Source organism: Brachionichthys hirsutus, chromosome 2, assembly GCF_040956055.1.
Source record: "Brachionichthys hirsutus isolate HB-005 chromosome 2, CSIRO-AGI_Bhir_v1, whole genome shotgun sequence".
In the NCBI taxonomy this organism is placed as follows: Eukaryota; Metazoa; Chordata; class Actinopteri; order Lophiiformes; family Brachionichthyidae; genus Brachionichthys; species Brachionichthys hirsutus.
In genome coordinates this window covers 9,385,792-9,402,886 of record NC_090898.1, presented here as the reverse complement: position 1 = coordinate 9,402,886, position 17,095 = coordinate 9,385,792, and the positions used below count along the sequence as shown (strand labels likewise).

The following is a 17,095-nucleotide window of genomic DNA, read 5'->3' as shown; positions in this document are numbered from 1 at the left end:
ATAAATTTTAAATAAATCCTGACACTACTGCTATTATTTTATATTGTATTTTTCCAGTGTCTCTAAAAAAAAACAGGTACAGATGAAAACCTTTTATGTGTGTGACAGTGTGAGTATAGTGAGTTTGTCCATTTGTGCATCTGGAGAAAGACCAAACAGACAGATCTGGGACACTCAGACATCAGTAGCAAAGTAGTGAAAACCCAAACCAGGGCAGACACTGATCCACTGAGGAACATTTCCATATGTGACTGCCTGGTGTTAATTAAGCTCTCAGATCCTATCCATATTTTATCACTGTCATTCATATTCATTCACTGTGTTTGTGGATGTGGACAAGATCGTCCCCTTTGGGGCCACACTTTACTGATATTGGAAATTCCAGGCCAGTAACTAATAACATCTACTGACTGATATTTTAATATTGTATCTATGTAACGTGAAACTGACGTGTGTGCAGTATTGAAATCACTGCCTCCAGGTGTGCAGTTGCTTCACTGTTATGCATGTTAAAAATACCATAAATGTCAATTAATGCTCGCTCTGTTTGTCCCTCTTCTGTCTCAGTCTGCAGGTCTTTCTGTCCGTGGCGTTGCAGAACTTGGACCTGTGGCTGTCAACCCTATTGGCATTTATAGTTTTATCTTGCAGCTCTTTAGTCAGTGGTTTGCTCAGCAGCCCATATGTTGTGAATCACTTGATGTTCTGTAAATACATTATGTTTCTCTCTGCTCCTGTTCTCTCTGTCTCTCTATCACTCTCTCCCTCTCTTTGTTGTTGACTCTGCTACTCTCTGTCATTGTCTCTCTGTCTTTCTACCTCTGTCTCTCTCTCTCTCTCTCTCATTTTCAACCCAACCAGTCAAGACAGATGGGTGCACACTATGAGCCTTAGTTTCTGTTCAAGGTTTCTGCCTGTTAAACTGAAGTTTTTTGAGCCTCCGTCGCCAAAGTGCTTGCTCTTGTGGCTCAAGTTGGGTTCTATCTTTCCCTGCTACACCTGTAAAGTGCCTTGAGGTAACTTTCTGTTATGATCTGGCGCTATAGACATAAAGATGAATTGAATTGAATTTTTGTAAAAGCAAATATTGTTCATTCAAAATATATAATTACAGAATACAACGCTTCTCAACATAGCTGACCGGATGTTCTCACCATGTGCCCAGTGGGAGTTTCAGTTTACCATATCACGTATGCTCAAATTAGATACTGAACCATAACATAACAATAACCAAACCTGTGGTGGTGTCATAAATTCTAACTGTACAGACACACCTTAAGTGAACACAATGAAACGTTCCACATTCAGAGGCGATTCTGAGAGCAACTTTCAAGGCCATGAAATAAGCACAGTGAAGCGCAAACATTCAAGTGTGGTAACAAAGGCCCACATGAGGAGACTTAATTTACACGTCGTCAAGGTTTCTGTGTTATTGCACTGCCTGAGAGGTTATACACAACAACAAAGACTGAACTCACCCTGCTTTTATGTAATCCAGGAAGGTGTTTTCAGACTCCACGTTGAATGAAAGCAAGGACACCTGAGAATAAAAGCTCTCATGAGATAACAAAGCACAATCTACCAACCTACACATTGACACTGACCTCTGAGCAAACCACCCCAGTGACTGAGTGAAGGTTAAGTGTGGCTGTACACGAATGCATGATTGGTGTGATGGACTACTAACCTCAAAATTTAATACCATCGTCAAGCAAAAATAAGAGTAGTCAAAATTGAGGGCAGTAAATAATGTGATCACTATTACTCACTAATAAGACAGAGGACAGTCCCTTCAGGCATTACCATGGACTTGGTTATTCATTTTGAGGCCATGCAAATTAAATTCAAATTAAATTCACTTTTTGATTCATAAATTCCATGTCTGTCAGTGACAAAACATATTTCGTTTAGCAGAACTATTTACTGTCGTAAAGTACTGTAGTACTGATTTGAGGAAATTTCATGACAAAAGCAAAACAAAAGCGAGGAAGCGGTCTAAATGTATCAAGAGCATTTATATTATCTCAGAGCTAGAACGCACCGTCCCAGAGTTAATATATCTCTTTTTCTTTATTTTCTTCTTGGCATTCACCACCTGTCGTAAAGGAAGAAAAGAAAAGACAGGAAAATCATCATTCATTTTCTCTGACCTTGTGAAAAATAATACAAACATCCCTGCTCCGTGTCTGTAGGGGTAATGGAACACAGGGGCAGAATTCAATAACTGCACTCGGTGAGTTGGGGCAGCATTGGTCATGGCTTGTGGGGTATGTACTGATTATTAGGGGAATCTCCATAAACACCTACGCTGTTCTGTATATTTTTTACGTCCACATGCGTGGGAATGGTTGGATTGTAAGCCTAACCCAAACTCACATTTCAGTACTAACTATTACTTACTATTACATAATGTGAAATGAAATTCAGTGAAGCATTATGTTCAATATAATATATAACAATATAATAAAAAGTACATGGCTGGTGAGTGATCACACAGTTCCCTGCTTTTAATCAGTGTTACATTCAAAACTCTCGTAAGGCCAAATTTATCCACCGCTTATACCGAACTGCAGAAAAACATAAAGCAGGAGCCTGCAGGAAAATGGACTGTATAATAAAGTCAACAACGGCACACTCTCCTCCTTTCTCCTCCTCTCTGCTTTCCGCCTCTGTGCTTTCTGGAACTCCTCCTTTAATTCTTCGAGCACAGACGACCCCTTACAGCAGTGCAGCCATCACAACTGACAGGTCCACGTTATGTCACCACAGTCCATCACCCTCAATTACACCAATCTACTGTAGCATTAGTGCTGCTGTCTTCCCCACTAGCAGAGCGAATTTCTAGAGACCCCCGTTCATGACATGCAGAGCAAACTGAAAAGAGCTGCACACTGCCGGCTAGTGACCTATTAAAAATGTGTCATTTGTCAACAGTAAAATGTGGCTTCATGGAGGTTTTGAAGATATCATGATACTGATTGAAGTGCACTGACCTGGGAGAGATCCTGAAAAAGGCTGCCATGTTTCAGTAATGCACCAATCACAATGCCAGAATTGACACTCGGGCAACTCTGCCCGCCACTAACTGTCTCTCTCTCTCTCTCTCCCCATCTTCCCCAATACTCTCACTCTCGTCGCTGGCACTGTTCTTTCTTTAAGCCACCTCCATGACTAATTCAGAGGCTAATCTAACATGGCAAGTGTTTTAATGAGCAGGGACTAACTAGAGCCTCTCAAGTAATCTAGGCACCCCCCCCCCATTCTCTCCAAAGAAAGACACATCCTTACTTATCTGCTGCAGCACCTGAGCTCTCATACGCCACATGGAATGAGGAGAAGCACAGGTACGCTGTTGAGGTCAAATATAGTCACACCTCATGCTCAAACTGTGACATCGTCCTGGGGACATTAAACTCTACAGACGTTGCTTAGGCAAAGGGGGCACCTACTGTTCTTTGATCAAAAAATAGTTTTGTAACACTGGTATCCCAAAATGGAGTTGCTTGCTTCAGTGCACTAGCTGTTCAACCATTGTATTAATGGTGCATCCATACTTTCAACACGTCCAAGCACCAGAGCCGGAGGTGACAAAGCCTTTTCAGGAGCTGCTCTGTACCTTTGAAACGTCCTACCGAAATGCTTCAGAGACTGCATGGACCTTTCAATAATCAAATCACTACTCACGACTCATAATTATCAGCTTTAATACTGTTTCATGTCATTCGCATGGGACCTTTTTGCTGTGAGGCAACAGAGCCATCCCACTACACCACCATGTCTTAAATAAAGGTGCTCTGCAGGAAAAAAGAAAGAATGATGAACGTGTCGACCTTGCTAATCTCCACTAACCTCATAGGCGTTCAACTGGCTCTGACCTCGACAGAGCTCTTTGTAGATGGTGGTGAATTCACCGATGAAATCGTGACTGAACAACAGAGACATTGGAGAAAAATCAAGAGGAAGAAAATATGACAGCAAAGGTTATGATGCACAGATGGGGATCTAATAATGACATTAACAGCAATAAGGAGGAGTAAAATGTTATTAATGAACAAAAACAAAAAAGCAATATTTGGTTTGTGAGTGTGTGTTACCTTCCGTCTCTGTCCCAGTCATACACTTCCACTTTTATTGTTCTGTAAAATAAACAAATATAGTCCAGTGTGTGTGAGGATACACATGCACAGCCGATACCTTAACGCTTGATTGACCTGAGTTAAAGAGAGTTTTGTGTCTTTTACATGCAAAATATTTTAAGAAGAGGTTCAAATATAAGTGAACAAAAATGTTGAACCTTTTTAAAACTAGCATTTAATTTAAAAGGGTGGGGGGGGTTCCTTTTTGTGTTCAATGAATTGTTCTCTTTTCATCTTGCGTATACGAAGACAGGGTTCAGAGATATCCAACGTATGATTGAAGCCAAGCTCACACGACAGGAGTTTCAAAACCCTAAGCGATTATGAAATTGGGTTTCATCACATACAGAACACTAATCTCTACAGATTATGCCCCTTGAATCTAAAACACATGCACACACTACAAGATTAGAAATGAATAGGACATCACACTCTAGAGGATTTCATAAAGATATGTCATGCCTGAGGGAGCAACGAATGCATGGCCTCATACGATCTCTCCACAAGCAGCTGTGTGCAGATTTCTGACCGAGTTGTTGAAGCGATCAGACTAGGTTTCACAGAGAAAACAAAATGCCTGCTGAAATTAGTGTGGATGAGGATACTGATGAGGAACAGGTTGCATGTCATTAGGCGAGAACTGGATATGGATCCTAAAACACTCAAATTATTACTGTTGCTTGGCAACACTGCATGTGACCAGTTATGTTTTTGCCGGTGTTGGTTTGTTTGTTTATTGTCTTTTAGCAAGATAACTCAAAGATCTATTTACTTAACATCACAGTCAGTGGAGCTACAAAATGTGTTCCCTAATATCTCGATTGATTATTGATCAATGCTTAGGAAATTTGATACAGTCATGTTGAGTGGGTATCTCTATCTTAGCACCGAATTTTATCTGGTTCAGATCCAGATTACGGATACTGTCGCAATCCGGATTTTCCTGTTTACTTATAATGGAGGCTTTTAAAAAAAATCATATCTTGTAAAATATGCATTCAATTCGCTCACCAGAAATCACAGTCATAAAGGGCTCTGATATGGACTATCATGCTAAATGTCTTCTGGATCGGATCCAGAATGATGCTTCCACAGGATCCTGGGTGTTGAATGCTGTACAGATTGTAAATTCCTTCAGGTGAATTTGTGGGCGACATAAAAGAAAGCGGCTTGACATGAAAAAACCTTGAAAAATAACGCAAGAAAAAAACACTTGCTCTGTGAAAGCTGCGTTTACAATAAAACAGTTATTTATTTGAATGCTGGTTGATACTATGCATCAAAACCAGGGCGACTGCAATTATAAAACCATTATAATTTTAATTTAATAAAAAAATGTGATTTGCAGCAAGGTATTAAATTAAAATTGCTCTCGCTCCAATTCAAACAAAGGCAGTGCAAACTGTTATTTCTCACAAAATGCCAGGGATGCCCTAAATTGGTGTCGATTTCCCTTGCTATCAAACTCCTCAAAGGGAATCAGGCATCTTTTATGCTTCCACTCCTTCAGTCTGAACCAATTAACTTCTCCAAGCAGGTGAGCAGAGGCCAGATCAAAACGAAGAACCTCTGTTGACACCCCGTGTGGTGGTGGAGGCTTGACATGTTCTTTGATGACTTAAACACACTCTCAAGGCCGACTACACACTCTCTCACACACACACAAAGACAGATAGCGAGGCTGCACTAGTGTTCCAGCCACCTGTCAACATCTGTGAAACGGGAAGTGCAGCCACTCTTGCTCCACGGCTTGCTACACTTTCCTTCTCGCCTGTCAAACCTCTTCCTGCTCCTAATTCTTTGAGGCTCAGTAATTCAGATAAGACGCCATTTTAGAGGTTCTCGCTGGTTAAGGGCAAATCATTTAAGGGACCTGCAAATTGTTATGGAGTCAGAGACTGGCCCTAATCTCTGTTTCAGCAGCAGATAAATTAAAGACAGAAAAACAATGGGGGTGTGAATTCAAACCGTGTTATCCATTTCAAAATAGCATTGGGCTTATTCACCCTGTGTGGCTTCGGTTTCCAGTGAAAGATCACGTTGTGTGTATGAGCAAGTGTGAGTGTTCGGAACACTTTATTGCACATCGTCAGTCATCCTACCTGTCATAGTCTCCATTGCAGAGCGCTCTGACAGGGATGGAGAAGGCTTGCCACACAGGGTTCAGCGTGTTTTTTATGACCTCAGTCTTGTGGCAGATGGTGAACCTGAGACACCAGTTGACAGGAAGTCAAACTCTTGAGAGACACATCTCTAAGGAGACTGTAAAAAATCTATGCTTTCCATCAAGACTGTGTCTAAAGGCATTTATATTGATACCACTGAGTCTGGGGTATCACAAGCTATTCCACTCAACCTTTACTCATCCTCCTACTCATCTTTTCTGCTGAAAAGAAAGAAAGAGAGAGACTCACGTGCCATCCTCGTTGCTTCTGTAGAAGACCATAAAGGGGTCAGACTTTCCAAAGAAGTCCTTCTTATCCAGTTTGTTGGCACAGAATTGCATGGTGGCATAATCCTACAGACAGGAGGGAAGCAAAGAGTCAGAGAAATAAAAAGACAAAAAGGTAAAGGGCATAGTAAAGCTATGTTGTTTTGTTTGTTGCTTGCCGCCTGTTCTTTGTTTATCTGTTCTGTGTGCCAAGATATAAAAGCAAAGCACAGAACAAAAATAAAGTGCAGAGTGAATCCTAATAAGAGCAGGGCAAAAATCAGACAGCGGGCTCAAGTTTTCAAAACCTGCAAATGTGTTTAATATGCAACTCCTGCATAACAACACTGGCTGGGAAAAAAGATATGAATTGATATTAATCACCTTGTTGTGATTAATATAATCATAGTAACAGTATTAGAGAACATGCAGAGGGACAGAAATGGATTCTAAAATCCTGCACATGGAATAGGGAGCGCTGTGTACAAAAAGGATGCGGAGGGTGTTAGTGCAGCTAATGATACACTAGAAAGGTTGGCATTACCATAATTATACTCATTTAGGCAGTATTTCAATGCGTACTGCCATTACAGGGACAATGAACAAGCCCAATAATGCTCTCTCGGTTCCTGATATTCTCCTGTGAAGGCATTGGTGTCTATTGTAGAGCCAAGAGGCTGCACAACGGCACAGACTGGAAAACCTCTGCAAGGTGTTCTTCATCCTGTGATTTGCATGACTGTTCTTTGAAACACTGTGAACCTGCAGACGACATGTGTGAGTCAAATGTCTCAACTTCATATCTGAAAGGAGACATATTCTATTCTTTTTCAACAAGTTAACGCAGTTCTCAGGCACCTATATGAAATATCTGCCAGTAAATAATGAGATGAGATACCATATGATCCTTCGCCTAGCAGAGAAGAACCACTGTTTTACCGTGGTCTCTCTGGACTTTAGGTTTTGTAGTGCAGCTGCCCGATTTGAATCAGCATGGCGCCGTACAGGGACTCCATCGATTGCTTTGACCCACATCAGTGCTGTGCCTTGACACTGAACAGCCCCACACTGACCCCCCCATCACATCAGGTTATCCCATTGACATATAGAGGACACAGGGCAGCCTTTATCTGGGAGGCAACTGATGAAAGACAGAGATTACATGGCATGAATATGTAGTTATATGTAAGCATTTTACCTAAAAAAAAAAAGAATTTCAAATAATGTGACTATTGCTGTTGTTTCTAAAATGGTTCATGATTTAAAAAGTTTGTTTTGGTGAAATAAAGAAGAGCTGGTGTATATCTACTCCTTTCTCATTTTGTTCTATCATACTAAATGTAATCTGTGCTCGTACTGACACGATAAGTGGTGCATAAATTAATTGAAGATTTCCAATTGGTGTAGATAGTTAGGTGGGATTAGCCATCCACTGTGCGGTCTGCACCTGAAATTGTGTCAAGATCTGCCTTGGTGGGTTTTTAGTACAAAGTTGAATTTAGTTCAGTTTGTTGATTTTAAAAAAAAGAAACACACATAATATGTTGGAGGAGTTTACTTTGTTCAGATATGCAAGCCCTTAAAAATAGAGACAGCCTATAACTATCCTCAGAGCCCTAATATAGCATCTACAATTACACTATCATGGTAACACAGTGATTTAAGCCTTTATTAGGCACAGATAACACATAACCAACTTCGGTGCGAGGCAGTTTTCTCTCATTAAGGAGGGGCAAAGGCAGAACATTCATTGCAGCCACAGAGGTTTAAGAGCATCAGGGGAATACTGAATGCAGGCTGCATCTTTGTTTCTATCCCTCTGCTCGACAAAGTCTTCCCTGCATGGAGCATGAGGTAGACTGATATGCAGTGTATTGAATTCATGTTACATTAGCGTATAAATCGCTTTATCAGGACTGGATGCTGTAGTGAATCACCAAATAAATCAAAATGACTATATTAATTAGAAATTAACACAGTTCCTCTGCTTCAAGCATCACTCCCTTCATGTAGTACTTGTATTTTATTCAACCCTCGGGTGATGGATTTTTGTCATTGCAAAGATCAGTTTCACATACGAGAACAAAAAAGGAAATTGTAGAAATGGTAAAAAAATAAAAAGTGTATTTTACAACAAAAGAATACTTGCTGCAGGGATATACACCATATAATCTGTAAAATCAATAGTAATTGGACTTGTTGGTGAGGACAAGAGTTAGATGGCTACGCCGTGTTCTACATCTGGTCTAAAATGTTGTGTGGATTACTTTACAAGTTAAATCAGCCCTGCAGCTGTGGCGGTAAGTTGCATCTGAGCGAGTCAGCCAAGCTCAGCATGTCATATGTGGCAGAGCTAACGAGAACCTGGAGGAAGCCTTTGATCCCTGCAGAGGTTGTTGCTCTGTTTAATGACATCTGGCAAATATGGAAGGGGTGAGATGAACCCGCCTCTTCCTTAACCGTCACTGCAAAATGTCCCCAGTCAATTCTATGCTGGTTTTTCGTTTCCGCAAACAACAGTTGTGTTGTGTACCTCAGGCAAAGCAGCGATATTGCTAACTCCCTTATATTCATCACAGGTGGAGCACAAAGTAAACACCATCCAGACGGAGATGGATATCCCAGACACACATAATCCCCCCCCCCCCCTTAAACTGTTCCTTCCCTGTGTTTCCAGTGCTTTACTCCGACCTAAGACATTTTCATTCAGGATTTCATTATGTGAAAACTGGGCAGGTCCAGGATAACATGTCAAGTCCAGGCTTCTCTTGAGTCTGGGACAAAGAAAACAATCATTTGTACAAGTGATGATCATTTGCATTTATATTACAAAGCCACTTCTTGAAGTGGTGCTTCGCAGTGATTATCCTTAATCTATCATCATTGCATGTGCAATGCACCTGGTGGCTCACAGCAACCTCAGTGATTGTCAAGCTCAATCCAGTCAAGACCACATTAGGAATTCATCTTATTTGTCAGTCAATTACTTAATGATTCTTCCAAGAAGAACTTAAGTGACACTTTTTTTCTTCAAGCTTTTAATCATTAGATGCATATTCGTTAGGATATCATCAAACATTTTCACAATAGTTGCAGCTCAAGAGATTTGATTTATTACCTCTGAGGGAGGGGCAGTTCGGGCCAATATGTCCTCCTCTCTACTTGCAGCATAATGTGATTATATACTACCATCATTTGGCAGTGCAGAGAGAAAGCCAATGGGGATTAGTGGACGCATATAGTTTAACACGCCACAGACAGGAAGAGATGCCTATTTTAGTGATTGGAATGAAAGCGGCCTCATTAAATAGCAATTCAAACTCAATTCAATACTCACTATGTACACAAAATTTCAAATGAGAAATGCATTTGCATTGTGGCACAGCATAGCCTATTGATTTAATGGAGGGCAGTTATGATACAATATATCTTACTGAATTCGAGGCCATTAAACAGCCCACTTCACCACAGCGGGCTTGTTAAAATTGCTAAATGTACATTATGTGTATGGAACGAAATTTATCGTTTCCTTGCTGTGTCACAAACAATTTCACAATAACATTCTACAATGATAATCAGCTACAGTAAAATTATTATGTTCCTGTTCCGTTACCCTCTAAACCACCATTATTAAATTGCCTGTTTCAACTAAAGCAGTTAACATTAGAAAATAAATATTGACGACTTAAAAGCCTAGTTTGTACATAGTTTAAAAATATATATATATATATATATATACACATTAGAAATGATCAGACTTACTCTGCAGTTTCCCAGCTCCTCAGCCGATAAGACGATGGTCCCACATTTTTTTCCAGGTATGCCGCTGTAAAAAGAAATATGTCGTAGGTCAATCACTTTGAAATGGAGTCAAAGACTTTACACACAATTGTACTACATTTCTCAAATATTTTTTCACTCTATAGTTTTAATTTCTCACCTCCTGTATGCCATGTCCAAAAGACAGCAATAATAATCATCAAAAAAAAAAAGTGATAAGACTGCAGTTAAACATTTCATTCCAAGCTGATAATGGAGGATTATTTTACATAAAATTGCTTTAATTTAATACATATGCATTATATAAAGATTAAGTAGCATTAGTGTGACAGTTTGACAGCACTAATGATCACAATATTTAGTTTCACCACTGTGACTGAATCAAAAGCAAGTTATAAATACTGACTTGTTTTTTTTTTTTTTTCCATTCATTGTTGAATAAAACTGCTGAGCCACAGAACTGCTCTGATCCAGTTTTGACGGCACTGCTCTAGACTTAAAAGCTCTGCAGGCCTGCAGTTGTTTACCACAGACTTCTGCTCCAGCACATGATCAAGACGTACCGTAGTGAACGGGGGGGTTCTTGCATGTCCGTGTCTTATGCATCACCTCTTCAGTAGCTTGCCAACCCAAGGGTGCTAACAAAAAATAGAGACATTGCTCCAGAGCTCGGCCTAAATGGTGTCTGTAACAGTACAAACTTAGATTTTTTTATTTTTTTTAACCAATCCCACCAAGCTGTGAGAAGAAGTCAGACACCATCCCTGCCAACTCAGAGCAAGACCACATATCTACTTTCCCATCATACATTGACACTTCACCTGCAGACTCGCCTGTCATTCTTGCAGATGTAGAAGGAAATTATACATGAGCCCTGCTGTGGTCTAAGCTGGAGGATATTTATTAGAAGGTCACACTTGATTCAGGTCCCCATCAAGCTGTGGCAGCTGACCTGATTCTGTACTCCACAGTGCTACGTCAGAGGTGGTCTTTGACTCCAGCAGCAAAAACCTGCATTATTTACAAATAGAACCTAAAGCATGAACCAGAAACGACAGATTATACAGTACTGACTATGCCAGAGACCCTAGTAAGAGATAAAGAGTGGAAATCACTTTTTAATCTGTCAGCACAGGGCGGTACAGGATGCTTCCATTAACCTTTACTGGCCTCACTCAGGTTTCTCAAACACAATAAAAGGATCCAAATGCCCCATCAAAGCAATTACACCCCCAATGTGTCAACTTGCGATCAATACCTCATTATAAATCCACTGTCCAAAATCATCCGACAGCAAAAGCTGCATGCTCACCATGGTTTGCAAGGCAAAATCACAGCGCGGGCCTCAAATAAGATCGGCTTTGAAATGAAGCTATCGCACTCTGAGAGGACAGGTGCACTTCATTCTCGATCCTCAAGCACCATGGAGACCAATCTCAAGGTGAATTAACCGACCTTGAATTATTTATGTTCCACTCAGAGTCGCCATCAGGCAATTTGCTGAGGCCTCAAAGTGCTAGTACCCCCCCCCCCCCCCCCCAACCACAGGGTCCAGGAAACCCCGGGCAGTCCACAGGCCGAGTCATCACCATCAGGGCTCAATGATGACCGGCGCTACATTCAGACTAGAAACTGTGATACAGTGATCGGTAAAATATCCGCCATGGACACATAGAGAGTTACATCACCCGTCTCTCATCTCTGCCACTGAGATGACAGCAGGTACCAAAAGGGCAATGGACTTTTTTTAAATTAGCCATGCATTATTGAGTGTGGCATTTTCCCCTGACGAGTTAACTTGAAGAGGAAACAAGCACTAAATGAACAAAGACAGTTCCTGTCATCTTTGTGTGGTGCACAAATCCTCTTAAACTGCCCGGAGTTGTGCCAGTTCTCAAAGCTTCTGTGCTCAAATTTGTCATCCGGTGATATGAAGTGTCTGGCATCAAGAGGTCTCATTCACGCTGTTCTTGTTCAGGTTTCCGTAGCGGGGAAAGCGCTTTGATGATGAAATCATGTGAAATCTGCTGCTGTGCAAGCCTTTGTTGCAGTGCAGACCTTCTAAGCTGATGTGCTTTAATCAGTTGGTCATGTTTGTGTGTCATCTTTGTCTGCAAAGAATCTGCCACTGTTGAAACATATCATTACTTAAATGGTGAAAACAAACTACCAAAATGTTTTTGAGATGTTTCACACAGTTAGGAAAACCTCACCCCAACAAAACAACACAACATAATCCGTGCATTACATCATCTAGCTTATAAATAGATCAATGAATACTGTATAAAAGGTCTCTGTATTTTACTTCACTTTGGTCACGTTTTAGCAATGTTAAGTGTCATATTTTGATATCACAATCAGATAAGCTGGTCAAAGCTTCTGTAACTTTCTGATGCAGTTTACATCATTAGCTTCTCCTCCTCTCCTTCTCTTCGCTTCTCTTTTCTATTGTGTTCTGTTCTTGACAGCGATGCATATATCTGACAGAATATTTCGTATCTCCTGTCTCCGATTAACACTTTTCATCAATTCTGTAAAGAATGTGAGATTGTTGTGCATAATTCACTTATCGCACTGCTAAAAAGCCTGAGATGTAGTAGTTGTTTTGACATATTGTACATTTCATGCTGATCCGTTGATGAACTACATCAAACAATTATGGTCCGAGACACTCTTTATGTTGACTACTATTAGCTCTTTCTTCTTTATGTCGCATTCACGCAAGACTGAAATATCCACCAAACTATTTTCAGTGCAAAATAAATAGAAGACGTCTTTAGTGTTCAACATTAACATCACAATGTAGCAATCTTATAATCGGATCAGTTTCAGGCACCTTGCATCTCCACACAGGCCCGAGTGAGGCTATTTGTTATGAGTGCACTAAACTAGCAATAGAAGGTGAAGTAAATGTTTGTACAACACAATAGAACAACAAAAGCATCTGCATTTATATTGGCTCAGGCTACTTGATTTTTATCTTGTAGGAACAGAACTCACAACCAAATTTAAGGAGTTAAAGAAGAGATGATCTTGTGCAGACTGATGGCTCTGTGGTCATCCGTGGTTTCTACGCTTCCAATGAATGGGTAATGTGATATAAAAGAGGCTTAAATCTTTCCTCAATCTCCACAATGCAGGTGAGTGCACTCCCTACATGCTAAGTAGCTAGGATACCAAACACCAATCACAGCCTCTCAATAATTCATACAGTCACTTACGGTCTTCCCTCGGCACTCAGCAGACACCATGCCATATGGTCTTGACCAATCTGATGCCAGTTGAGGAGATGCATTATCTGAAAGCCTCAGAGGGCTTCACATGATGCCATATTAGCTTCAGTCAAGCGATATCCTCTGCAATTACCTCTGTGTGGTGGAAGCCCAGAGGATCAGATACAATTTAGAAAAGAAAACCAATAAGTAAAGGCAGAGTGAAATAGGGCCACGTTGCGACACTTTCTTTACCTAGAGAAGAAAGAAAACGGAGGAAGAAATACTGCTTGTGCTCAAACAGAGTTAGCTACAGACATTTTGGCAGATCCTGTTTGATCAGTTGAATGGAATGAGATCAAGGAGCATATTTCAGCATCAATTACTTGATATATGCCACAGTTACTGCAGTTCTTTAGAATGCCGTTAAGAATATGTGAACACATTAAAGTCACTGATTGCTAACAAAAACAAGCCCGAGGGATCACTGTGCATGACTTATTAGACCACACATGTTCTGGCTGAATGCATGGCCTCTGTAGATTCTCATTGAGAGGCAGTGGCTGTCTTATAATGGTGATTCACAACACATGTATTCACCATTGCTTTTTCAGTGTGGAGGTGATGTGTGTGGAGGTTGGTGAGATTAAAGTCCAAGGACGGAGACGGGAGCAATTGTTGATGCCATTCACATTAGGTCATTAGGATGAGGAATGGTCTTGATATTTAACAATGCTGCGACGTATCGCGCATATTAGAGTGGGGGGGGCGGGGGGGTTGTCTGTTTAACAATACGAGAGAGAGCCCAGAAACAAGAACATTTTATTTTTGCTCTGCAGCTGGATCTACATATATTTCTACAAGACAAAACTGCAGTGTTATCATGCTAAAAATGTACTTTACAATTTCACATTTAGGAATAAGGCAAGGCGGAGTGCAATAGGAATCAGATAGCTGTCACTATGCGAAAGAATGAGTTCAGTTAATCTAGCCAGGTTAGAAACGTCAATGGCTGAATCTTTCATATTAACCAGAGGATGCTGGTAAATGAAAAACTAACTGGTTCAAATTTAATCAAAGACCAACAGAGATGGAGGTAATCTGGCTTTGTGCCGCTGAAAACGTTTGGGCAGTAGGCAGATCAGAGTAGAACAGAATTAGACAAGGTTGACAAAATTCTATGTGGGTTCAAATGGGATTATACCCCTAATCCCCTTGATCTTCATACACCGATAAACATCCATAATCCTTCACCTCAGCAGGATAGTGCAGCGGCTAATTCAAAACGCACACCAGAACACCTAAATGTGTTCCTCTTTGAGCCAAACGCGAGCTGCTTCCTGCTGCTGCTGCGAGGGGAGCTGCATGGTGTGTATTTAAAGCAGGCAAGTTACAGGCAACCTCTGCTAAGCTTTTTTTTGAAGCTTTGTTGGAATGAGCACAATTCAAGTAAATAGCTCAAAAACATGTGGTGCTGAATGTAGAAGACAAATATACATAACAACCAGGAGCAAAGAATGTGTGTCGGTAGACTCGGTACTTTCGCTACATTTGGGAATGAGGTAGAAAGTATGAAACCACATTGTCAGGAAAATGTCATCCTTTTTTGCCTTTCGGCCATTCTGATCTATGTCTGGAACTTGATTCAGTTCTTCCTTGGTCTCTTACTGGCTTGCTTGTTTGTTTGGTTGTTTCTTCGTGGAAATAACCCTGCCAACCTTTCTACCCTGCCGGCCGACAAGGCTGAATGTTTGAAATTAATCGTGCTGCTAATCTTGTGTATTTCAGCCTTAGGCATCAAGGTGGGATCTATCCTTGCTTGGTCGCTTTATCAATAATCCTGCAAACCCTACCAAGCTTTTAACCCTGCTTCCATGGTATGTTTTGCGTGTAAATTGTTAATTTACCGCTGGTTTAACAGACATTAAATATCAAGCTGATATCTTTTTCTAATGCGGATAAGCAGCACTTCAAAATGAGGCTATAATTAATTCAAATGAACATTTATTAACAGAGTATTCATATCATTAAGTTCAAATAATACACAAATTATTTCACGGGTTGGAACTTGCATTTTCTATTTGTAATCAATCAAACAATCCACTTGTGCTGCTGTTGTAGTGTACAGTGTAAAATAATCCAGCCAACGGACGCTTCACAGAATGCTAGTATGTTCAAAATTAAATATGCTGCTATTTTTAGTTTATGAATCGATAAAGCATCAGATCTGACATGCTGTCAGTTTTCTTTTAACCATCCTGAATATGTACATTGTAGTTAATATAATGTATTTCGTGTTCTGACTGGCTTGCAGTCCTGTCATGCAGCTTTTATTGAAAGTGTGAACTGTTTGGAATGTGTAAGTTTGTGCATAAGAGTATTTAAAAACCTGGCTAAAATGCCAGCTTTTCGTTCCCAGAAGCCCTTTATTTCTTTTATTGTAGATGTTTTGGGTAACCCGTTGGGTGCTATTCACTGGATACCTCAGCTCCCTTGAGGATGCATCTCAGTGTAGAAAAATAATCCTGTTATTAATGGAGCTCTGTCACACTCGAAGCACAGTTTCACTTCCCTGGTGTCATGCAGATGCAAAAGAAAAAGTGCTCTTGTGCCTCTGGATGAGATTTACCTAACTTTAATGTACGTCTGATGGGAACGCATCCATGTCACAGTGCGACACCCAAAGCACACACAGACACAAAAGGGTAGCCTGAGTGTTTGGATCAAAAGGCACAACAAAGCTCCAGGAGGTGATGAGCTGAGGCGAGATGCCGCTTCCTCATTATAAACTGTAAAAGTGAAACAACATTAAATGCTAAATGTATTCCTTTTCATGTGAATGTAGTGATATAATGAGGTCACGCGAGAGGGGCTTTAATCATTCCGATGCTTGATTTATCATCTAAATACATGAAGATCTCATCAAACTAAAAACCTGCTCGTTTCGGCCAAGAAAGATAAAACTGAAGAGTTTTCTTTCCCATAGTTTTAACGGTGCTCCCATTCGTCGCTTTGCGCTCTTTGGATAATGAACACAGCCCTTCTCTAGAAGCTACAACAAGCCAATTTTATCCTCCTGTGAATACGACATCCTTCTCTATCAGGGGCCACAGTAAATGCCCAGTTGTCTGTCTCATTCTGTTGTATAGCAATTTATGCATCAAATTACAGCAGATTTGCTGTGTTACAGAGCCGCTGCACCTTTAGTCCCTTCCCTGGTGTGATGCAGTGACTAATGATATGCAAATCATCTTACACAGGGTCATGCTGACCTCCAGTGGGGTGGTCAGTGCTATAGATTGCAATCAGCGTAGCGACAGCCATTGAATAGATATTAACAATGAGGGGGTGTTAAACCGCGGCACCGGGACTCCCTTTCGGACATTTTACATCACCTTCCAGCAGATGCCAGTGTGTTGTCATGTCAGAAATGAACACTTTCTGGTGTAAAAGAAAAGAAACACACACAAAAAAAAATGTATTTGCCTTTCTTTGCCTGCACTTTGCTCCAGAGGTCTCATTTATTACTGTTAGAA

At 40.6% G+C, this 17,095-nt stretch overlaps 1 protein-coding gene across 1 annotated transcript in view; it reads right to left on the bottom strand.

Annotated features, from left to right (window-relative positions):
- cpne5a (copine Va) overlaps positions 1-17,095 on the bottom strand; it is a 54,051-nt gene that overhangs the window by 15,039 nt on the left and 21,917 nt on the right. The window contains exons 8-14 of the mRNA XM_068752760.1: positions 10,330-10,393; positions 6,551-6,654; positions 6,239-6,343; positions 4,095-4,136; positions 3,850-3,925; positions 2,042-2,095; positions 1,479-1,540 (exon numbers count right to left, since the gene is read on the bottom strand). Coding sequence (XP_068608861.1) covers positions 1,479-1,540; positions 2,042-2,095; positions 3,850-3,925; positions 4,095-4,136; positions 6,239-6,343; positions 6,551-6,654; positions 10,330-10,393 — 507 coding nt within the window. The remainder of the gene's footprint in view (positions 1-1,478; positions 1,541-2,041; positions 2,096-3,849; positions 3,926-4,094; positions 4,137-6,238; positions 6,344-6,550; positions 6,655-10,329; positions 10,394-17,095) is intronic.